At 42.9% G+C, this 24,400-nt stretch overlaps 2 protein-coding genes across 3 annotated transcripts in view; both read right to left on the reverse strand.

Annotated features, from left to right (window-relative positions):
- Window positions 1-3,321: 3,321 nt before the first annotated feature.
- Window positions 3,322-8,817, reverse strand: asb14b (ankyrin repeat and SOCS box containing 14b). 2 transcript variants are annotated; one of them, XM_080854587.1, is made up of 10 exons: window positions 8,767-8,817; window positions 7,927-8,114; window positions 7,765-7,817; window positions 7,497-7,628; window positions 6,915-7,073; window positions 5,931-6,176; window positions 5,580-5,751; window positions 4,740-5,283; window positions 3,965-4,118; window positions 3,322-3,764 (listed from the first exon to the last, which is right to left on the reverse strand). In XM_080854587.1, exons 2-10 carry the CDS (start codon window positions 8,037-8,039, stop codon window positions 3,586-3,588), a joined length of 1,752 nt encoding a protein of 583 aa, XP_080710713.1. In that variant the 5' UTR covers window positions 8,040-8,114; window positions 8,767-8,817; the 3' UTR covers window positions 3,322-3,585. The 2 variants fall into 2 exon arrangements, with proteins under 2 accessions (XP_080710713.1, XP_080710714.1); XM_080854588.1 differs by lacking the exon at window positions 3,322-3,764 and having other exon boundaries at window positions 3,975-4,118; window positions 4,715-5,283.
- A 448-nt stretch (window positions 8,818-9,265) lies between these two features.
- dnah12 (dynein, axonemal, heavy chain 12) overlaps window positions 9,266-24,400 on the reverse strand; it is a gene marked incomplete at both ends in the record, with an annotated part of 33,469 nt that continues 18,334 nt past the window's right edge. The window contains 32 exons of the mRNA XM_080853756.1: window positions 9,266-9,459; window positions 9,654-9,721; window positions 10,183-10,274; window positions 10,418-10,555; window positions 10,708-10,912; window positions 11,022-11,125; window positions 11,259-11,447; window positions 11,689-11,922; window positions 12,039-12,176; window positions 12,345-12,485; window positions 12,990-13,243; window positions 13,701-13,851; window positions 13,974-14,118; window positions 14,393-14,551; window positions 15,205-15,345; window positions 15,558-15,730; window positions 15,906-16,098; window positions 16,765-16,957; window positions 17,736-17,950; window positions 18,159-18,304; window positions 18,589-18,736; window positions 19,056-19,297; window positions 20,407-20,547; window positions 20,695-20,784; window positions 20,904-21,035; window positions 21,193-21,369; window positions 21,514-21,594; window positions 21,682-21,844; window positions 22,260-22,393; window positions 22,847-23,041; window positions 23,398-23,559; window positions 23,976-24,168. Of these exons, the coding sequence (XP_080709882.1) occupies window positions 9,266-9,459; window positions 9,654-9,721; window positions 10,183-10,274; window positions 10,418-10,555; window positions 10,708-10,912; window positions 11,022-11,125; window positions 11,259-11,447; window positions 11,689-11,922; window positions 12,039-12,176; window positions 12,345-12,485; window positions 12,990-13,243; window positions 13,701-13,851; window positions 13,974-14,118; window positions 14,393-14,551; window positions 15,205-15,345; window positions 15,558-15,730; window positions 15,906-16,098; window positions 16,765-16,957; window positions 17,736-17,950; window positions 18,159-18,304; window positions 18,589-18,736; window positions 19,056-19,297; window positions 20,407-20,547; window positions 20,695-20,784; window positions 20,904-21,035; window positions 21,193-21,369; window positions 21,514-21,594; window positions 21,682-21,844; window positions 22,260-22,393; window positions 22,847-23,041; window positions 23,398-23,559; window positions 23,976-24,168 (5,131 nt within the window). The remainder of the gene's footprint in view (window positions 9,460-9,653; window positions 9,722-10,182; window positions 10,275-10,417; window positions 10,556-10,707; window positions 10,913-11,021; window positions 11,126-11,258; window positions 11,448-11,688; window positions 11,923-12,038; window positions 12,177-12,344; window positions 12,486-12,989; window positions 13,244-13,700; window positions 13,852-13,973; window positions 14,119-14,392; window positions 14,552-15,204; window positions 15,346-15,557; window positions 15,731-15,905; window positions 16,099-16,764; window positions 16,958-17,735; window positions 17,951-18,158; window positions 18,305-18,588; window positions 18,737-19,055; window positions 19,298-20,406; window positions 20,548-20,694; window positions 20,785-20,903; window positions 21,036-21,192; window positions 21,370-21,513; window positions 21,595-21,681; window positions 21,845-22,259; window positions 22,394-22,846; window positions 23,042-23,397; window positions 23,560-23,975; window positions 24,169-24,400) is intronic.

The following is a 24,400-nucleotide window of genomic DNA, read 5'->3' on the forward strand; positions in this document are numbered from 1 at the left end:
GAAAAACTATCCAACCCCTACTATGTGCCTTTAAAATTTGAACTGCTATTTAAGTGCGGATGATACACCGCGTTAGGAAGGAGAGGCTGCACAGCTGTGCCCTCTCTCAACTCTCACATGCAACAGACGCTACAATTTTATTTTTGAATTATCGAGGTCTGTACCGAGGTGTCCTCATAGCTGGCTACAGCCATGTTGACATTAGGCCAATAGCCAAAAATAGTGACCATTGCAATGTTTGATCACGCACTTCCATATGCTAAGGGAGGCTACATGCCCTTTCTGTGTAAGCCAATAGCAGTCAAATGTCCACTTGGAGGTGTGGATATATGTTCAGAAAGAGGGTTGGACATATTTTCAGTATTTGTTTTTAAATGATGAAAGGCTGACAAGAGAAACATTTTAAATCCCAAATCTAGCTTTTTAGGTGAATGTAAAAACAATTTTTTTTTGAGTAGCAATACAAAAGGGAGAATGCAAGTACTTTCATGAAGCGGGAACAGTAGAACAGGTAATTCAAATATGTATGAGAGAAATATAACAACTCTTTGAAGCCTTTTAGAAGTTTTGGCAGTTGTAGATGAAAAGATATGGGCCTGATGCTCGAGTCTCTGTTATAATTATGCCACTGGCTATATTAGCCTTGCTTAGGCTTCGCTGCACTTTCAGTCACCTTATTGTTATTACACAACAGTTTTGCCTTGTGGAACTTTTTATATACGGTGTCTACTGTAACAACCACAGCATCAACCACCACCAGTACTCTTCTAGCTTGCCATTTGTGGCATTTATGTTTATTTAGAGTGCAGTTCTTATACAGGCTGAATTTGTATTGTTTGTGTTCATGGGTGGCATTAAGCTACTGGTAGCCTGGATTTGGGATCAATAATCTATTTATCTAGTATGGACGTGATGCTTGTCATTTCTGGCTATAAACATCTGAGCAAGCTTGGTTTAAAGATGAGCCATGGACATTCTTTAGATTTACTCATTAAATAAAATGTATTTCATTAATGGCATTCGGTGTTTTTATGTCATTTTGTGTATGAGAGTTGTACAGATATAATTGATGGAGATTATTTCCAAACACAGTTAATGATTTAAGAATATATGAATCAAGTGCCTTGTATTAATATATTTCTTGTATGAATCATGTGCTTGTCAAAGCAGGAACATGGCCTCTCGGTGTGTGTGTGTGTAACCGAGATTATTAGGTGCCACTTAGTCTTCATACGTACAAGAGCATGTTTAGACCAGAGACGATAAAAAGGGTCGATCTGTGCCTTTTACAATCTTGTGCAAAACTTCCATCCGTGACTTCGACGTCAGAAATCCACCACGTGGTTATCCCTGCTGAAACTAAACTTCTGTCTATATAAACTTTGAACGATGGGTTTATCATTGCTTCACTTTCAGCCTTGTGCTGGGAGGGGAGCCCGATTGCAATTGTTGTTGGTCTAATACAGTTAGGTCTATAAATATTTGAACATTGACATAATTTTCATCATTTTGGCTCTTTACACCACCACAATGGGTTTGAAATGAAACAACCAATATATCCTTTAAGTGCAGACTTTCAGCTTTAATCTGAGGGTATTTACATTCAAATCAGGTGAACGGTGTAGGAATTACAAGACATTTCATATGTGGCCCCCCTTTTTGAGGGACCAAAAGTAATTGGACAATTGGCTGCTCCGCTATTCCATGGCCAGGTGTGTGTTATTCCCTCACTTTTTTTCATTGACCAGGCTGTACAAGGAGCAGATAAAAGGTCTAGAGTTAATTTCAAGTGTGGTATTTGCGTTTGGAATCTGTTGCTGTCAACTCTCAATATGATGTCCAAAGAGCTGTCACTATCAGTGAAGCAAGCCATCATTAGGCTGAAAATTCGAAACAAACCCATCAGAGAGATAGCAAAAACATTAGGTGGGGCCAAATCAACTGTTTGGTACAAGAAAGAACACACTGGTGAGCTCAGCAACACCAAAAGACCCGGAGGACCATGGAAAACAACTGAGGTGGATGACAGAAGAATTCTTCTCTGGCGAAGAAAAACCCCTTCACAACAGTTTGCCAGATCAAGAACACTCTCCAGGATGTAGGTGTATCTGTGTCAAAGTCAACCATCAAGAGAAGACTTCACCAGAGTCAATACAGAGGGTTCACCACAAGATGTAAACTATTGGTGAGCCTCAAAAACAGGAAGACCGAATTAGAGTTTGCCAAAAAACATCTAAAAGACCCTGAACAGTTCTGGAACAACATCCTATAGACAGATACAAAGATCAACTTGTACCAGAATGATGGGAAGAGAAGAGTATGGAGAAGGGAACGAACTGCTCATGATCCAAAGCATACCACCTCATCAGTGAAGCATGGTGGAGGTAGTGATATGGTGTTGGCATGTATGGCTGCCAATGGAACTGCTTCCCATATTTATTGATGATGTGACTGCTGTTGAAAGCAGCAGGATGAATTCTGAGGTGTTTGGGGCAATATTGTCTGCTCATATTCAGCCAAATGCTTCAGAACACATTGGACGGCGCTTCACAGTGCAGATGGACAATGACACGAAGCATACAGTGAAAGCAACCAAATAGTTTTTTTAAGGCAAATAAGTGGAATGTTCTGCAACGGCCAAGTCAATCACCCAACCTGAATCCAATTGAGCATGCATTTCACTCACTGAAGAAAAACTGAAGGGAAAATGCCCAAAGAACAAGCAGAAACTGAAGACAGTTGCAGTAGAGGCCTGGCAGAGCATCACCAGGGACAAAACCCAGCGTCTGGTGATGTCTATGGGTTAAAGGATTTGCAACCAAGAATTAAAAGTGGCAATTAGATTTATGATCATGTTAGTTTGTCCAATTACTTTTGGGCCCTTAAAAAAAGGGGGCTTCATATCAAATGTGTTCTAATTCCTACACCGTTCACCTGATTTGGATGAATACCCTCAAATTAAAGCTGAAAGTCTGCACTTAAAGCACATATTGATTGTTTCATTTCAAATCCATTGTGGTGGTGTACAGAGCTAAAATGATGAAAATTGTGTCAATGTCCAAATATTTATGGACCTTACTGTAAGTAAACTTAAACGCAGCTCCGGAGCCCTGAGGTAACTAGGGTGAATTTTCACCTATCAGTAATATTTCAATATTTAATGTACTAATCTAAGTAGTTCAAACAAATGTATTACTGTGAGCTTTAATTGTGATTTACTGGAGTTCAATTATCTGTCAACGTATCCATCCCAAATATGGGGCAGAAGTGTACCACTACCCTAGAAATGACAAAATAATTAAACTGTTATACATCTTTATAGAGGATTAATTCTGTTTTATTGCCACCTCAATGTATTAGGCACTAGAAGGTCTCATAGATTCTAAAGATGATCGCTGTATTAACCCTATACTTACAAACTTTTGATTTCAGCATCCATTTTCCTTTTTCATTGAAGTAAGAAAATTCATTCATCACAACAAAAACAACAACAACAATAATACCATTAATAATGAGGCAAACATTGACTAAGAATCACACTTAACATTTCACATAGTAAACTAGCAGGTCAATGACCCCATCACCTCACTCAGATTCAGTTATACTGCCCCTGCCATAAACATCATACTCTTTATAGCGGAGGTAGTCCTTCAGGCGGTTGGGTAAAGGCAGGTAGGTTAAAAACACCGGCGACTTCAGACGGAGGCTCCGCAACCTCGCACGGATACTCAGACGACACAAGTGCTTCAGGCTGCGCACATTTGCTGTGGACATGGAAAGTCAGTGACCAATCATTGTTGCCTTAACACACAGTTAATGTTAACTTTTTGGACAGGCTTCTTTTCATAAATCACAATTTCATAAAATGCTAAAATATTTATTGGCCCACAAAGGCATCCCCAACAATTATGAAAGGAAAAACTTGTAAATAATCAGGTCATGTCTTGTGTCTGCAGATGCTCACCTTGGATTTGGCAAATATCGTGCCACTGTTTTTGTTCTGATATGACTCTTTTCAGTTTGGAGCAGAAGGTGACGTGGTCAACATAATCCAGCATGATGCGGACCACCTGTCCCGACAAGTGGCTCAGCCAATTCACTGTTATCACCTCACAAAACTGCAGGAAAGAGAGAGAGAGAGATAATGTGTGAATGAGTAGTCATGACTTGATGCATAGATTATGGATAAGCCATTATAGTTTATGGCTTCCTTCATGTTCTCTTTGTAATTGAATAATTTACTCTTTTTTTTTTTACTTAGAATCTGTTGAGTTAAACAACAACAGAATAAGTTGATATTTAGCTTTGTTCAAGTTCGGATTTCCCTCAAAATATCTGCACTGTAGCTTATTTATGTAACTCATGGTATGGGGACCCCAGATTTCCGACGTGTCATTGTAGTCTCCTGCACAAAATCATAGATATCAAGGGGATTTTCACAGAATTGTCATTGCTGAGGACTAATGTAATCATCTGTCCTTGGGGCCCATTTTCCAGCTTGGGCCTGTCGCGACGCCCGTGGCTGGGTGAGCCAGCGTTAGATTTAGATGACACAGGCACCCTCGGAGTTATGCTAGTCTGTTTCACTTCATTTTGCCATCCTTTACACTCTATAATTGCCTTAATTTACCATCACAACCATAACAAATGGAGCTTGAGCAGAGGCGCCAACATAAAAGTATTACTGCCGAACCGAACAAAGACTTAGCCACACCCTTCTGGTCCGCTGCTTGTCTCACCACCATGTCCTCTATGACCGAGGTACCCCAGCCTTCGAAGTCAGCAGGCACGTGGGGCCTGTCGCCATATGGACAGTCAAAGCAGCGCTGGACGTCGTAACCGGAGTTGAGCAGCATGCGCAGCATCACCTCGTCCTTGAGCGCGTACTGCAGGGCGGAGGGGAAGTGCGTGGTGTTGATGCGCGAGTAGTAGTTGACGTTGCCACCATAGCGCAGCAGCGTGTTGATGAGCTCGTAGTTGCCTTGCCTCAGTGCCACCTGCAGGCAGTTCACGGGGTCCTGGTTCGGCATGGCGCCCCCCTCCAGCAGCAGCTTTGATGCCCGGAGGTTGTTGTTGCACACAGCAAAGTACAGCGCAGAGCGGCGCTGGTCCTCGTAGTTGCGCCGCACCTTGGGGTGCAGCATGAAGTTGGTGTCGTAGCCAGCGTTGATGAGCACCTCGAGGCACTGGGGGTGGCCGCCAGCCGCTGCGGAGTGCAGGGGGCTCATGCCACTCTCTTTTATAGCCTCGAGTTTCGTCACTCGGATTAGCTGCTCCAGGACTCTATAAATGGGGGAGGTCAGCATAAAGTGATGGATAATTATGAAACATCTTACAAACCACCTGATTTGGGAATGATGCTAGCAAAACTGGACAGAGTTATGAATTAATTTTCCCAAGCAAGCACACAATAATATTGATCTGTGCCATAGGTCTCATTGTAAAGAACCCATCCATGCATGCAAGCATAAATAAATCAGTCCTTAAAGAGATCAAGAAAATCTGTCAATGCATCAGACCTCTCCACGGCTTAGTTTTAAAAGGTTCATTTTAATTCCCCAGTAGACAATGGCACTTACAGTAGATGCCCTCTGTAAGCCGCCCTGTGGATGGGTAGGTGTCCGGTATGCATGGGTACATTGGGGTCAGCCCCATAATCCAAAAGGACAGCTATAACGTCTGGATTACCATAGGCAGCAGCCTCAAACAGAATGGACCCCGAAGCGGCTGACCGAGATGTAACCCGAGCCCCTAAAGGGGGAGAGTGAGAGAATGAGAGAAATGCACAGAGAGGATGATCAGTCAAACAGTTCCCCCCAGCCAGCCAGCCAGCTTGCTGTTGAAATAATGACTGTTAATAATGAATAGCCAAACATGATACAGGTCCAATACCTTGATTGATTTAGTGAAACATCATGCAGACAGCGTACCTCCCTGGAGTAGAATTTCAACAATACTCAAGTGGCCTGCTTGCGCCGCGAGTCCCAGGGGGGTACGTTCACTGGCATCACAGGCGTTGGGGTCTGCGCCTGACTGCAGGAGAAGGTAGACATAGTTATCCAGACCCAGCAGGGCAGCCTCATGGAGAGCAGTCCTCTGGAGGCTCCCTCTTTGGTCCACTTTGGCATCGTAGTGAAGGAGAAGAGAAGCCGTGTCATACTGTTCATTCTTTATAGCTAAGAAAAAGAGGGAGAAAAGGAACTGATTGGTGTCAAGAGTGACAGGACAAGAGAAGGCGAGAGAGTGGGAGGAACAAAGGAATACATTCTCTTTAAATAATTACTTGCAGTATTGAGTGGATTTAGAATGTGAAGGTAATCTGTGCTCTATTTCACTGCATCATGTTTCTTAACTACCTTGTATCCTGCTTAAACTTTGTGGAGTTGGTGTTGGGCTGTGTGTGTGTTAATTACCAGCTCACCAGTGGCCCCACCCACACATCCAATCTCACCTTAATTCAACACACCTGCATCTGATCAATAGCTAACAGTCTACTTACCTAAATGAGGTAAAAAAAAAATACTCTCGCTTTTATGAGGGTAAGGCAGGTCTCCTGGTTGAACCCAGAGCCATCTGGTTGAACCTAATGAGGTCTGTCTTAACCTAAAACAACCTGCCATTTTGTAGTTTCATGATTACTTCCTCTCTGACATAGTGGGCAGGAACCTCAAACCTTAGTAAATTCCAATTTTAAGCTTTTCCAAAAGTAGACACCAACATTTTGTTCTCCTCCTGAGAAAGCCAAATAGTTTCAGCATCCTCGGTTATAATGTTTTGAAATTTCATGACGTGATCCTCTGGTTTACCCTAATTTGCATTTCACTCAAACTTATACTTCACCCTCCATACCATGAAAACCATTCCACTGTATGATTTTGTGTATTGCCGCATAAAAATGGCGACGCTGCCCACACCTGCAACCAGCGGAGAGTCTTCATCTTCATTCTGGCTGTCAGGGTTGCAACCGTTCTGTAACAGGAATGTCGCGTTTCTCAGGTGTCCATACACCGCGGCGAAGAAAAGCGGCGTCTCTCCACTTGGCGTCGGACTCTCCCCGGCTCCCTGGAAGGAAGCTGCGGGTCATGTGAGAATTTCAGTAAACAAACACAGAATATTATTCTGTGAAAGGGTGTAAAGGGCTACATGGTAGGAAAATGCGTTGTGTTGTTGTTGCTGTGCTGTTGACAACTAAGTGATAAAGGCTATTTCCATGTCTCTCAATACCTTGGATATTTATAAAGAAAGATGTGTTTTAAGAAACACCTTTCACATTTCGAAGAAGAATTTCTCACTATCCATTTCTGAAATTTTGGTCATTCAATGACTTTGCTGTTAATAAACTAGAATTAATTGTATAAAGTTAAGGTTGTGATATTGTTATGTTAGATGGCTTTGACAGCACTGAATATGGACACCCTAACAGAGCAAGTTTGAACTGACTAAGGTGATTACGGATGTCTCATCGTCAGGTCATGACCCAACAACGTTATGAGCACCTGCAAAAGTGATCTCCAGTATGCTCTTCTTCTCCTGTGCTGCTGCTTCATGGATGGGGAGCCAGCCTCTACTGTCCGTCTTGCAGAAAGCATCCTGATGCTGGGCTAGTCTTCTGAGGGCTTCCTCGTCACCTAACTCCATTCAGACGTGCCAGGGGATAGAGAGAGCTCTGTTCAGATCTTGGGAGAGAACTCATAAGAGGTACTGATGTATTGTCATGGGGACATAGCTATAGATGAAGAGGATGATTCACTGGATACACCTCACCTGTTCTTATGGCTGTGATGATTTTGTCAACGTCAACGGTATCCTCGGGCTCACTGAAGAATCACAATGACATCACTAGAATTTTTTGTTGTTGTTTTCTCCCACCAACATGCAACTAGTTTATCATGTGGGATGCAGGGCAGTGCTGTTTGGGAGACGTACTTGCTGTCACGAAGCTTGTTGTACTGCAAGAGACTCTGTTCAATCATGTACTGCGTGAACTCGTCCTCATCCTCATCCCAGTCCTCATCAGCTCCTTCAAAGTCTGCCTCCATGCTTCTATGTTTAGCAAGCAAATGATGACTGAGAATGCCCTTTAAACTTGTGAAACAGGAGCTTAAATCCTTTACCTGTTGGCAAATAATTCATAGCTGCAGGAGAGGTCAACAGCCCTGCATATTACATTCCACAGAGGTTGTGCAAATAAATGAAAGTAAAACAACTAAAGAAATAGTGTGGTTAGTTTGATGTACAGTGACACAAAAGGGACTTTGAAATTAAGTACTGAACGATTCTACTCTACTAAAGTGGAGATGCGATGAAAATAGCTGCTCTACTTCTCTTCAGTGTTGGTGGTGTGAATTACAGGAATGTTACAACTCAAATACTAGCGTTGCTATCCCTGGGCTCAATCTGACAAAATAAATAAATCAAGTAGATTTATCTCAAAGACTTAAGGATTACAGGGCGCCATGTGATGTCCATTTATCAAAAAAGGAATACACTTGCCATAATCGGCACAATTCATGAACTCCAGGCATTACGCTTTTGGTACAACTAGCTCACAGTAGCTTTACTGAAACGTAGCAAGGTCTGCTCTACACACTTGTTGCTGGAGAAACACATTTTAAGGGTATACTGACTCACAGTTTAGGTGTACTTTCTGTAAACACATAGCAAGTGCGCCATTGTCTAATCATTACAGAAAAAGGGCACAATGGTCCCCTCCATTTCAAACACAGCCTTTGGACTTACGTTGCCTATGTTTAATTGTTACTCTACCTTTAGTCGACAGGATACAGAGCGAACTCCAGGCCTTTGTAGGCTCGTGGCTTGTTGGTGTCTCAAAATACAGCTATTTATATCTTGGCCCATCTATAAATATATTACCACGGGACCTACCCTCCAACCAACACCTGGCTCTGACCCACTGAATGACGCTTGACTGCAACTCTACCCAGCTACCCAAATGCCACGGAAAACATGCAGAAACAGCAAGGCTCTTAGCAGCAATTTTCCTTTTTTGGGATAGCTCCAAAAACACTGTAATGGGTCTACCACCATCATGATGCCGCTTTTTGTCTTAATCAGATGAAAAAAAAATTCAACTACAGAACACAAAACTGTCAACCAATGAACTTCATGAAATTGGTTTAATAATTGCAACACAATGTCATGGATTATTTCATAATATTTTAATATACACTGCAGTAGAAAAAAGTGGAGAAAAAAAATCACTAGATTGTAAAGTGCCCATTTAATCTTTTAAATCACTCAGCAATTAATCATCCAGTTGACAGAGCAAGGCCACTCCTCTCTTAATCCAGTGCTGCGGGCGTTTGCTGGTGGGCAGCACCATGGAGATGACGAAGTTAGTGGAGTGGCCGGTGGTCGAGAGGGTCCCCTTGCGCTCACTTGTTTTGTACACGGGACACACATACTGAGTTTGGGAGTGCTCAGAAGTCTTTTTATCCGCTGCAGAAAAGAGAACAAAAAGCAATTACATACATCAAATTAAATATGGTTTTTATGAGCAATACTTTCTATCAATGAATATTAAAACATTTCTAACATTAAAATTGAACAGAATTATTATTATTTTGTATGTAGTTTATGTGGTTATTCTCTAAGAGAATTCAAAACTGGCATGTAAAAAAATGTGGTCTTACTAGGCTTTATCCAGATAATAGGCACCGTATCAAATAGCACTTTGGGGTACTGTTCAGCCAGGACTTCGCTGGAGACAAACAGGAAAGAAATACATGCAACATTCAACATGATGACCAACCAACCCAGTCCAAGGGAAACAGTGAAAGATTATTATGAGGTGGTTGCTGCTTGACACACTAACTAAATACTGTCACTACAGAGCTCTGTAGAATACTTTATTCTGATTGGTGAACTGTGGTGTTTAGAGGTGTATTGTCTCTGAAGTGTAGTTTGTAGTCACAGGCCACCTGTGTTTGATATATTGCTGGCAGTGGTGTTTTAATGAACTACAGTGCTTGGTGAAATAAAGTCACACCAGTAATAGAACAAATGTTAATCAATATTCTCAAACTCTTGTTTACAGTAGGGAGTAGCCAGCTAGTCATAATTACAAATAACCCTAGGTTGCCAATGACCTGATCCTGATCATCTTGTTCGCCTTAACAGTGTTATTATTCCACCAAATTAAAAAAAGCTGTACAATTTCACCTCCTCTTATCCCATCGAGCTCCATCCAGGAAAAGCCCGTTAACATAGACTCCGTCCTCAGGGGAGGAATCTGACGTTTCTCTGGACAACACCTACAACAATGCAATACAAGGAAACCCACTTGAATAGATGCCTCCTAGTTTGTGCCTCCCTTCACAAATTATTATTACTTCATTAGACCACTACATTTATCATTGCTTTAAAGTCTCTGTGTAAAAACTACAGGAAGCAGCACCTGGTAGTCAAAGTTTAGCAGGTCAATGGGTATGGAGTATTTCCTTGCATAGTTCTGCATGGCCCCTGTCAGAAAGGCCTGGGTGAAGAAGAAGCCAGACAGCCAGAATACATTGGGCTTCTCTGTGTTATACCAGTCCTGCAAGGAAAAAAAAAATCTTTATAATAATTTTTATATTAACATTCCATGGCTGAAACAGCAAACAGAGCAGCCTTGGAGAAAACCTTCTCAAGGGCTTTCTAACACGACTAAGACATAAGAGTAAGTCATATGTTTGAATGATGACTAACCTGCAAAAACTTGAGCCTGGCGAGGAAGTCAGTGATGTAACTGCCCAGAGGTTTGAGGCTAGGGTAGGAGCGCTTGGCCCACTTGTCTGGGACTTTCCCAACCATCAAGTTGCCGGCTATGGCCTCCAGATCAGCATCCATGACCACCAGGCCTTTAATGGCCTTCAGAAGGTTCTGAAGACTCAACCGGATGGTGCCCAACAACCTGAATAAAGATAAAGAGTAGCTTATTGTTGACATAAAAAAAAAACTATGTGTTTTTTACATAAAACTTGATCTAAAATAAGAGAGTTTTTTTTTCTTTTTTCACACACGTGTTGTAGCGCTCCATCTCTTGGACCAGCACCGTGTTCATGCTCTCCTCGTAGCGCACAGGAAATCTGAGGAGGGCAGCCTCAATGTCAAAGTTAGCGGGTAGCTATGCAGAGGAAACAGGGTTGGGAAGGACCGCAGTGAGTGAGTGAGTTAGTGAGTGAGCAAGCACAAATGGCATGTGTGTGGGAAAAAAACGAATCAAAGCGTGTGATTCTAATGACGGGCTTGCGGTTTACTTTGGATAGGATGTCTTTGGCAATCTCCAGCAGGGTGTTGTCTCCGCCAGAGCTGCTCCCTCCCTTTGCACCCCCGCCCTGAGTCACAAGCAGCGAGTCGAACAGCAGCTTGGTCTGCTGAAGGTCTTTGGATATGTCCACGTTCTCGTGCATCCCAAACACCTCCGGATACTGGTTTAATGGCAGGTTCTGTGGAGCAAAAGACATCCAGTGTTAGTCCTTCATATTGGTAGAGGCTGAGGCAGCGATATAATGACCATATTTCACATCATATTATGCACCCTGATGTAAGAGAGCAATTACACATCCTAATCGATATTATAAAATTGGGTAAAATGTTTTTCTATCAATAAATCAAATGAAAAACAAGGTGTGATGAATCATCAACAAAACAAACAGCAAACCCAGCCACTGTGTATGGAAAGCTCACCTTAATAAACTCCACATAGTCCTCGTAGATGGACTTTGGTGGCGCGTAGTATTTGCCACTAGCAGAGAAGGCGTGGCGGGGATGGTCAATGACGTCTTTATTGTAGAAGTCAGCCAGGATGGTCATGAGCAGACGTCTGTCCCAGTCGTCAGTGACTCTCCCGCCATAGTTACACTCTCCAGTCAGGTACGTGATGGCCTCAAAGGGAACCTGCTCATACTTGTCTACAAAGAGCTGCAGCCACACACCAACAAGATGTATAGAAAATATACGAAGAGTGAATGAGATACATACATGACAGGTGCACCAATTCAGTTATATTTTCGGTTAAGATGTCCATGTTATATTACCTGCAGTTGCCTTATGCTGATACGCAAATCTGACTCATTGAACCCGTATGGGATGTTCCAACCCAAAGGCCCAAACTTCTTCCTTTCCTGAACGAGAGCGTGGAAGAAACAAACTCCATACAGGAGTTTCTCCCAAGCCTATAAAAAAAAAAAATTCAATTAAATCAAATTAATCACACCTTCCGTACTCATGATTTAAATGCACCTGATACATATTGTTAAGTGCACACCAATTCTTTAATTAAGTCCCGGAAAACACACATGCGACACACATACACATACAGCACAAGATGTTTGTCTACTCACCAGCTCTTTGCCGGGGCATCCTACAAAGAACTCTGGGTCTGAGACGGGGTCGGAAAGATAGGACTGGAGGAGGTTCAGCCTCAGGCCGGTGGGAGGCTCGTTTGTCATCTTCACCCCATTCTGCAGGATGGTCACAGGGAACTACAGCAGAAGACAAAAAGTCAAGACCTGAGTTCGTCTGTGTGTGTGTGTGTGTGTGTGTGTGTGTGTGTGTGTTTGTATGTCCATGTTTATTTTTTTTTCCTGAGTTGCTGACTATTTCAGAATCTGGTCATGATAAACTACACTACACAAGGGTAAAAAAAAAAATTCTGTTCAGAGAAAGTAGTTAGGTGACTCCTTAAGATATATGTATACACACGTAAAAAAAAAAAAAAAGAAAAATGCATGTTAATGGTGTGTAATTTGTCGGTCTGGGTGCACAGTCATCAGGTGACAGGAGACCCAACTCTTCAAAGAGCACCTCTCTTCCTAAACTGGCACCTTGGCTCAACCTGCACTTTTATTCTTTCTATGTCATTTTATAAGCAATATTTATTGTTACACCAGGTTTTTTAATGCTCTTAGCTTGATTGTTCTCCCTTGTACGTCGCTTTGGACAAAAGCGTCTGCTAAATGACTAAATGTAAATGTGACAACACCCACCATGGGTGAGGGGTAGCTGGTGAGCCACAGGCGGAAATCTACATGGCACGTGTCTAGGCTCAAGTCCTCACAGATCTTCTCCAGTGTGGACATCCAGGACACGGCCAAATGGCAATTCTGCAGGCACACCCAGGTGCCCTCCTTCATGGCCGACTTGATCATCTTTGCTGCGATCGGGCCCTGGCCCTGCCCCAGCGAGATAGACTTGAACTTGGAGCTGCCCATGCCCTTGTCGTTGGTAAACTTGAGCAAGCCTGAGAAAGAGAGAGAGAGAGAGAGGGAGAGAGAGGGAGGGAGGAGGCCACAAGGAAAGTTATCACTCCTTATCCTGTATGGAAATACATAGACACATTGACCATAATCCAAACAGTTCCATAACCCAGCTGGTATGAGCCAAATCCAAGCCTGCAATAAGCATTCAAGTATTTTTGGTTTCATTTAATGAATTACTCTAATCTAAGAAGACTATATTCATTTTGTGTGAAATAATGGAATGATTATAAATCATGTCCCCCCTATCGGTATAATTGCATTGGGTTTGAATGTCCTGAAGACATAATTTTTGTAATTTGTATTATATAAAGAAACATAATTGGATCTTTACAATGGCAAAAATTAAGTCACACTGGATAAAAGTATGTGTGTTATCTGTGTACTTAAGCCTAAGCCTAGGTTTACAGACGGCTCTGAGCTGTATTAACGAGCGCTTACTGGCCATCGGATCAGCCCCAGGTGACAACACGAAGACCAGGGGGATGATGCAGTTGGAGTCTACGTAGCTCTTGCTCAGGTCAAAGGGAGGCGGCTCAACGAACTTCTTGCCCAGTTTGTCAGTCACATAATTAGCGATGGCTGGTTCGATCTGTTTTGGTTTTGTTTTTTTAAGGCAAGTGAAAGACAGGTGTGTGAATATAGTATTGTCCTTATTAAAATGACATTCTATTTATATTCAACATGTTTTTGTAGTTGTTTGACATTTCTTACTTTATCAGGCCTGAGGCAGCGTAATATAATCATTTTCTGAAGGTCGTTGAGAGTATTTTTCCAAGGTTCGGGCATTGGTACATTGTATGGTTCCTTGCTGTCATAAATCGGTAAGAAAGCCTCTGGTTTTTTGATGAAACTCTTACTACAACCAAAAAGAAAAGACACAAAGGAATTCAGAAAGGCCGTAGACAGAGGGGAGCTAACAAACACAAACACACACACACATGCAAACACACACACACATACGTATATACGTACATATATACACACGCACACACATACACACAGACACAGACACAGACACAGACACAGACACAGACACAGACACAGACACAGACACACACACACACACACACACACACACACATCTACACACACACACACAGAAACACACACAGACATCCATACACTCTTACCTGAGGCCCTTGAGGGAGGGGAGCTCATTGGCTCTGCAGATCTCATCCCAGCTCTTATCCTGCAGCCAGCTGGGGTCGGGGTTGGGCACCTCGTTCTGTAGGCCCACTCCACCCGTGAGCAGGAACATGAACTCTGAGTACTCTATCTCCTTCCTCGCTCTTTACCACGCACGACACACAAAGAATACAAGTCTTAAGAGTTTTATAAGCATGAACACTGAATACGTGGTCAAATCAAATCACAAACTGTATTTAAACGATGCATTTCATACCAAGAGGTAACACAATGCGCTTAGTACTAACATAGTACATGAATCAATAAATAACATGATTATAAAATAGATTTAACTGAGTCTAAACTGAGGCGTCTGCAGAAAAGACTTGACTTGGCACTCGATGAAATCTACTGGGTTCGGGGTGAGTCAACAGGGTCTGCATGAGATGAGTTTGTTGAATATGCAGCTGAATGCTCTGAAGCGTGCCATAAACAGCACACTCAGACATGGCGTCAGAGTGTTGTGTAGGCAAATATCCCCAAAGTCGAGGAAGCTGTAAACATTGTTACAATTTTTTTTGCTGCTGTCAGGCAGGGTTCCCCATTTTCTGTGGAAATTTCCTGACGTTTTGAAAATGGCTTATCACAGAGCTCAGGAGAGGCCCAGAAACGTCTTTATTTTGTGCAGCTGCTTTTGTGATGACAACCAGGGTTTAAGATCACAAAGGTGTAGTTCTTCATGCTTGCCACAGTCACTAAAGTGTGCAACAACTTAAAAATCCTGAGGAGGGTGACAGAATTTTAAAAGGTGACTTACAATAGCAAGTTTGCACACAGCAGGAAGGAGAAGAGAAGCTTGTCTTTCTCAAACAGAGAGCGGCACACGTTGCAGTACAAGTTGTAGGTGAAGTGGTCAATCAGATACCTCAGCCTCTTCTCCAGGATCTTGGATTTATTGCTGTCAAGGACGAAAACAGAATGAAAAGAATTGAAGTTCTGGAAGTCCACTGGCATAATTTAATGGGGAGAAAAGACAAATGCAAACAAACATCCTTTACATCCAAACGCTGGACATCTCTGATGTAGCAGCATTTTTGAGAAATCTCTTATGATGATATCACAGCTGCTGTAATGTGTAGTTGTGAGGTTATGTAGTGCCATGTCACTCACCTGTCTTGTATGGAGTTGATGTAGAGATTAACAAACCAGTTGAGAGAATACTGGTACATGGGATCAATGTTGGCCAGGTCTGCAATGCTGAAGAAGAGAATGGAAGAATGCTTGGCAATGGCTCGGTAGCCCTCCCTCGATTCAGCTATTTTAATCTCGGTCTTCTCTGCTATCTGAATGGAGAAGAAAGGGAAGGGGAAAAGTAAAGCTGAATGAAAAAGTCATCACATATACAGACACATCAACAACACTTCATCACAATCCCCAGACTCCACAAACACACACACACATGTACACACACACTCGCGCACACACACACACACACACACACTCATGCACACAACGCACCTGCTGTTTCTTGCTGATCTCGTTGGACACGATCTTGGCCGAGTCCAGTATTTGGATGGCGCTCTCATCCTCCAGGATATTGCCCTCTGAGGAATGAAGTGTCTCCAGGATCTTATCCTCGATCTCTTTCAGCTGCTTCTTGTTGGCCGCAGACTGCAGGATCAGAGCTGTCCTCTCCTCCTCCAGCTCCGGCCTACGAGAGACAAGGTAGGACTTGGATATAAGCTATTTTACAGATCACTAACGTTAATATTATGATTACCTCCAGCAAGGAGGTTATGCGATCGGGTCCGTTAATTTATTTGTCCGTCTGTTTGTCTGTTTGTCTGTCTGTGGACAAGATTTCTCAGAAACTACTGGGCGGATCTTTCTGAAATTTTCACAAGAGGTGGATCTTGGTCCTGGGACATCCCCATTAAAATGTCAGGATGATCCGGATCTGTATCTGTGTACCTCCTTGCTGGAGGTCAGAAATCTCGGATTGCTCTTGTTGTTAATATTATTACTAGCAAAATAATCTGCTCGTTGCTTGTTGCCAGTTGGTCATTAATTAAATGAGGGCCAGTAGAGTTCAACACAAGATCAGTAAGTTCATGTGTGTCAAAATGTGTGAGTGTGTTTTTGAATATGTATGTTTATACAACATGAATTGTGTGTTTGAGTGTACAAATATGTGGTTATATACATACATGTGTATACAATGTGTGTGCATGTGAGCGTGTGTGTGTGACTTTGTGTGTGCATGTGTGTACTTGCACTTGTGTGCATGTGTGCGTGTGTGTGTGTGTATGTGTGTGTGTGTGTGTGTCTATACTTGTACATGCACATGTGTGTGCATAGCTGTGTGAGTCATCCCCACCTCTCCTTGGCCACCACGATGCCGAGCAGCTGGTCCTCCAGCCCCTCTGGAGTGATCATGAAGTTGAGCAGGGACACTTTGGTGGCCAGCTCGGGAAGGTAGTGCGGGTTGCGCAGCTTGGTGGTGATGTAGAAGCGGAAATCGCTAGAATACTCAATCACTGACTCCCCGAGCCGGATGCAGTCCATACCCCCTAAGACGGTACAGATATTATATCAATACTGCACTGAGAGAAATGAAGAGCTGCCAAGAACGGAGGCCCTTAAACCGTGATTGTGGTAGGAGAGGTTAAAGTGATAAGGAAGGAAATGTTTATGACCTCCATACAAGGATGGTTTGTACTGTCCAAAATAGTATAGCTAATCTAGGTCTGTGCATCTTGAATGTCTGTGTAAAAACTTGTAACAGGCAATCAGAACATTGAGGAAAATGTCCCCTTTCATGGTTCTCGCTGAGTAGTGCCGTTATGATAGATCGGAATTATCTTAGTTTTTAATTAAGGACAAAAAAAGCTGCAAAACTGCACATTTAAGCATGTTACACTCCCAAGTGTACTGTTTCTGTGTGTGTGAGATGTCAGACATATTAAAGGCCTGTTGTTTGTCAAATTTTGATGCTTTCATATTCCTGTCTCTGTGTGTCTGGATCAAGGTGCATGTGGATGTGTCTTGTGATTTTCAGACTAAACTGTTATACTATAACAGTTTATTATAGTCAACACTGATTGTATTTACTTCAGAACAGGTATCTTGCCTGACAACAGAATTTGATTGGATGAAGTCTGGATTGTGTCATTGTGTCCTGATCCTGAACCTTCTCACCCTCAACAGTTTTCTGTTCAGATTCCAAATTCTCCATCACAAACAAAGCTCGTAAAAAAAAGTCCCCATATAACTTATCTCTTAAAACACCTTCAAAATCAAACATTGGATTGAACGCTCAGGCTTCTATACTTAATCAACGACAGGCACCTTGTTTGAAGGTCTGTTTGAGCAGCAGAGGTTCCAGAGACGGATCCAGCTCCTCCCCGACGTTCTCCAGCAGCAGAGGAGTGCCAAACTGGATACAGTTCTCCAGCGTCCGCATGAAGTCCGAGTCCGTTAGCTTGATCACGCTCAGGTTGTTCTCCTTCTCGGAGTTTTTCACCCACTTGTTTGCCTGGCCCTGAGGATCTATCATTAGGGGCCTGGGGCAGAGGATAGGAAAGGGAGGGTAGAGCTGACATCAGTCATTTATCATTTATTTATGATTATTTTGAATAACACCAAATCAAAATGATTCCTGCATTGCTGTTTAGATAAAAAAAAAAACATCCTAGTTTTTGGACATACTGGTTTTGAAAGACATCTTTACTTTTATTGCTTCGTGTTATCTAGTGTTGAGGTATGACTCACCATCTCCTGGAGTTGCTCACAATGACCCCGTTATCTATGGAGAAGCTGTCAGTGGGCAGGCCCGCGATGTTCCAGGCCCTGATCTTAATGGGATCTCCCAACGTTTTACTGAGAGAGAAGTCATCTGCGGACGGGATGTCCTGGGTCTGAGAAGAAAGAAAACCCAATAATCTCACATTATTTTACCTTATAAGCTTCAAGATTCAAATTACTGACAATACACTGAATGGATATTTAGATAAATGGATGTTCGACAAAATCCTTATTACACCACTTGGATTCTCATTTCTCAAGACCTCAATAGCACTTTCATAAGAGAATGATTGAGTATTCTAGCATCTTCCACACTGTATCTGAAGTGCAATCAGGACATTAATTGGACCCTAAAAGGGCACAGATAACATAAAACTGAATAATAGGGGCGCTGTACCTTGCAGAGCCTGGTCCAGCCTTTGGTGCACTCCTGCCTGAAGCCTTGCGTGAAAGCCCCCAGGTAAGCAATGACTCCAGCTGATATCAGCACATCTCCAGTCAGGTTATCATAGGTGTTCTGCAGATCATCTGCAGCCTTGGACCACCTATTTGAAACAGAGGAAATAAGGTCATAAAATATACGGTATGTGAAACAAAACAGTATTGGCAGGATTACAATTGTCTTTGTTTGTCTGTCTAATAAATATACTTTCATGCAGCTCCGGAGTCCTGAGGTAACTAGGGTGAATTTTCACCTATCACAGGCAAATATCCTTTTGGCAAAAAAAGATGATCTCTAGTCTAACACTTTTACTACTTCCCCTCAGCTTTTCAAGAAATAGTCTATTGTATAATGGATAATGATAAATAATGGTATAAAAATAATGAAAGATAAGTGGTTGTGAGTGATGAGTGGCTGTGCACCTGGTCTTCTCTCCCCCCAGGCCTCCGATGAGTTTCTCTGCCCTGACCAGCTTGCGGGCGCACAGGTCCACCTGCTGCTCCAGCTGGGCCTTCTCCTCCGTCTTCTCCTCAAAGGTGCGCTGCAGCGAGGCCAGCCGGTCCTCCACCTCCTTCAGCTCGGCCCGCTTCTGGGTCAGCAGCGCCATGGTGGTGGCCAGGGACTGCTGGGCCTCCGCCAGGTTGATCTTCTTGGGAGCCACCACCTGAGGGTGGATGGATGGATGCAGAATAAGATGAAGAAACAGGGAGAAATCTGTGCAGTGGTTAAAGACAGGTGATCCCATTGGATATGTGCACACGAGAAGAGCATTAAGGAGAACACCTGCACCATACTGAGCATTCATTCATACCATAAAAGCACAACGAGACTTTGCAACATAAGGGGGAAGCGCCACAGGAGGAGATAAGGGAACCTGGATGTACCAAGCTAGGGAGGACTGGATAGAGATATGAGCTGAACAGAGGCACTAATGAACTTGAGCAGAGGGAGCCTGGATACAGCTTCCTGCCCAACAGGCTAGACAGAGAAAAGACCCAAAGTTGGAGGAGAACTAGCCCAAAATAACAGAGGAGAGAAGTCAAACAAACACATCAGACATCAGAAAGGAAGCTCATTTGGGAACTTAAAATAAGCAGAGCAGCCGCTGGAGACGGGAGCCAATACATGGAACCCTAGAAGAAAACACCTCGGAACTCTACACCAAACACCCAAATCCGTGGTCCTTGAACAATAACCACTAACTTAGTACTAACACACTTGGTAGTAACCAATGACTGACTTCTTCTTAACATATACATAACATGTACCAGTCAAAAGTTACTGATTTTTTACTGTAATATTTCGCAATTAATTTTGTCAGCTGCAACTGAGCCTCTTTTTTCTTGGCCTTCTAGAGTGAGTAAACAGGACAACAGGACAGAGAGCAGACACTATGTCATGCTCCTTAAAGAGATTTTATAACCACATATAATACTGAGCTTATTTACACAGGAGATGTATTTGGGGGGTGGGGGGTTACTTTTGGGGTCGGGAGGTGTGTGTTGAGGTAAAAAAATCTCAAAATAAATTTTACTTTTGTATTGAGCTATCTGAAAACTGAACTATCCAGTGATGATTTAATTTTATAAATGAGAACAAAAACATGGTTGTAGTACAAATGGATGAGAGAAAAGATGAAAGTAAAGAAAAGTGAAGGTGTGGCCCTGAGGTTATATAGCATCACTGAACATCTCTACCATTAAGAGTTAACAGATTAGCAGAAACTATGGATATCTATACCAACAGATATGAGAGGAACGCTGGTTACAGCACCTTGGCCACTCTGTCATACACCTCCATGGCCTGGATCCATTTACAGAGACCCTCGGCTGCAGACGAGGCTTTTGCCACTTTGGCAGGATCGAAGTCCGGGTTGGTCATGTACTCGGCACGGATCTTTTGCATCACATGGACCTGTCACATCATAACACATAGCATATTTCACATTCTCAGGTTTATTGACGTCACACACATTTCACTGTTGAACTCTATGACGCTGTATTTATGCTTTGAATTAACAGAGTATTCTTGGGGAGTTTTCTTGAGTGTGTGAGGGCTTACAGGAATGTTGTCCTTGTCATACACTCTCAGATCACGCAGGAAGTTCATGTCTCCCAGCAGTTTTTTGCTTGGACCCCAGTAATCAAGAATCTGTGGAAAGAGTTGGAAGAGTTTAAATATTCACAACTCCCTCAGAACAGTCATTCACAATTATTCTGACTTTTCTGTGTGTGTATATGTGGGGGGTTTTTTTGGGGGGGGGGGGTCACCTTCTGTCCAGTTCCTGCTGGATCATTGATCTTCTCCGGCTTAATATCCTTCATTACACACACGGCAGACATCACCAGCTTCACTCCTGAGGGGGGGTTCTTCATTGACTTCACGATCGTCACGTCTGAGGGCTTTGGAATTAAATAACGATTCAGTTCACCTGCACAAGGTCAGCACCTCACCAGCGTGCTTAAAAATAGGCCAGCCGCAGAGTTGACTGGGAAGTTTCACAGTGAATTTGATCCACACAGTTTCCCAGTGACCTTCAGAGACCCCCCAAGCACTGACCTTCAGGGTGTCCAGAGCGGAGAGGGCAGCCTCCATAGCGGGGATGGCTTCGGCCAGGTCGCTCTCGCACTCGTTCTTCAGAGCCTGGGACTCGTTTGCTTTCAGCGTGGCGGCTTCCTCGTCCACACGCACCACTTTACTCTTGGCCTCCACCTGGACAGACTCCACCTCGATCACCTGTCAGAGCACGGCAGCGAGCAGGAGATGTAAAAGAGAGTCATGAGAGGGCCAATGGGAAAACACCACGGATGGACTAAACTGTTTAAAAATAAATGTGAAAAAAAAACCAGTAAATCATTTTTTAGAGAATGAGTGGCTTACCTCCATCATTACTGCATTTTCTATCTTAGCCTGCTCCAGTTTGGGCTTTAAGTCCACCAGCTCCTTCTTCATTGACCCCACCTGACAAAGCAATATTTCGGGGGTTAGGGTCACCCAAATGCATGAACACGTTCATTTTAATTAAAGGATTTGTGGCAGTTTCTTAACCTGAGACTCGGCAAAGGCTAGCTTGTCGAGTCCATTGGTGTATCTCTTCTTGGCTTTCATCACTGCGTCTCGCTTCTGCGTGAGGAGCAACCGGAAGGCAGCGATGAGCTCCAGGTAGGAGGTGGGGGTCACGTAGTTGTGGCGACCAAGCTCTGACAGGAATCTAGGGGTTTGTAGTTACAGGAGTTTTACGTGAGTGAAGACATTTTGAAGCTTATTTTCGGCCACGTTAAGGCCTTAGTGTAAGATGATGTGAGATGTTTCTCAGACACAAAAAACACACACACAAGCAAGCTGAAATATGTGTGTCTCTTTCAGTGTGCTGTGTGGAAAGGTTGGGAAAGACCTGAAAGCTTATGCCACAAATGCATGGATACTGTTGCGATAGTTAGAAAGAATGAAAAATAGAATATGAATATGAAAAACAGGAGAGCTTTGTGTTTCTGCACAAAATACCTCAGAGGGTATATTTTAAGTCACATCACATAATATATACATGCTTCTATATTATATTTCATATTTCAGCATATTACTATATGTCAGCGTGTATATTAAGATGACATCACTCATCTACACACCTGTGGGAGAGGTTGATGGCAGAGGTGTGGAAGGTTTTGCAGATGGGCATGACTTTCTCACGCTCCTGGTCAGTCATCTCTATAGTTTCCAGGAACTTGTTGGCCACCCTTTCCAGCGCCTCCTCTGGCCAAGGCTGGCAGGGCCGGACAGGCGATACAAAGAGTAGACAGGTGACCATTTTAATCAGCAGATATTTGATAGACGGTAAACAAACAATAGTATTTCAAAGTTCATCAGAATAATCAATTGTGGTTCTGTTTTAATTATTATCACATTACATGATTTTATATTGTATTATATTAAATCACATTACATTATATTATATTATATTATTTATCTTGTTATAGTATATCAGATCAGACCACAGGTAACTAAATGGAAAATGGTAGAATGTAAGAGATGAGCAAGATTATCCTATCAAGGTTCCCCAATCATCTTATCAAGGTTTATATCGCAATAATGCCCACCTGACTGTGTTACCTCTTACTTAAAGACAACTTCAACCTTCACACCTCAGGGAATTCCGCTAGAAGTCGGCCACGGAATTACCAGACATGAATTACAAGCCTCATTAGTGCGGCCTCACCTGGAACCAGTCGATGGTACAGCAGTTGATGAGGGAGGGGAACTGACGCAGGCGGTTCCTGAAGGCGTCGCCGATCGGGCTGAAGGCCACCACAATGTGCAAGTTCTCCCGGCACCGAGTCACAAAGTATGCAAACAGAGACAGAGGGCTGAACTCCACGTTCTTGTTGCCGGCTTGAGCGATGGGTCGCACAGCCTGAGAGACAAACAGGTGAACATCCAAGTGGATGCAGTTAAGCGCCTAGAGGCAATTGTATTGTTATGGCGCTATACAAATAAAATTGAATTGAATTGAATTGAATTGAATTGAATTGAATTGAATTGAATTGAATTGAATTGAATTGAATTGAATTGAATTGAATTGAATTGAATTGAATTGAATTTAATTGAATTGAATTGAATTGAATTGAATTCAGTAACCATATTACTACAAGTTATGCATCAGTGGACATCTGCTCTGTATAACTGTGAAAATAAAATAGTTTATTAGACACAGAAAGAATATGTGAGTGGATTAACAACATTACTTTTATGAAGCATGATCTAATTTACCTCCATGATTTCCTGCTTCTCATCAACAGCAAACAAATTTGGCACCTCCCCTGTGTTCAAGACGCTGTCCACATCCTCCAAGAAGGCCTCTTCCTTAATCTGGGCGTCTGTGAGGAGGAACACTGTCCTTTGACCCTTCACTCCTGCGCTCTTCAGCAGATGCTGTAAGAAACACCACACGTCAGTGCTCCAAACACCAATATTACCAATCCTGTAACTGACTACAGAAGACTAGCAGATTTCCAGACAGGTCTGAATGGACAGTGGTCAGTTGGTCAGTTACCACCTCAGTATGTCATGTTAGGTAAGTCAGTGACCACCTCAGTATGTCATGTTTGGTAAGTCAGTGACCACCTCAGTATGTCATGTTTGGTAAGTCAGTGACCACCTCAGTATGTCATGTTTGGTAAGTCAGTTACCACCTCAGTATGTCATGTTTGGTAAGTCAGTTACCACCTCAGTATGTCATGTTTGGTAAGTCAGTGACCACCTCAGTATGTCATGTTTGGTAAGTCAGTTACCACCTCAGCATGTCACACTGAAAAACACTTCTTGCGGCTCTGTCTACAGCCCCGTACCTTTAGGTCATCCCTCCACTCATTCAGGCCGTAGCTTTTTGAGATCTCGGGTTGGAAGATCGTCATGCCAGACATGAAGCCGGCCAAGCGAGTGATGGACTGACGGCCACTGCCACCCACACCCACCAGCAGCGCATTCCCACCCGGCTGCTTCAGCACTCTGCTGATCCGGGACAGGTGCTCGAGGACGTAGCTTAGCAAAAAACAGAATGTATATGTACATAAACAATCCATAAGACCAAATGTTGTCATTTACGCTATAAAACTACGCAAGTTAAATCAATGGTAAGTTAGTTTTGTATTAACTAGCATCTATTGCTTCCATAGCACAACTGATGCATAGCATTCACAACATGGGGACAGGTTCAAGATTCATGAACAAAATAACTGATGGTCAAGTAATGGTCAAGTAATTTTCATAAAAC

Source organism: Sprattus sprattus (genome assembly GCF_963457725.1).
Source record: "Sprattus sprattus genome assembly, chromosome: 16".
NCBI lineage: Eukaryota > Metazoa > Chordata > Actinopteri > Clupeiformes > Clupeidae > Sprattus > Sprattus sprattus.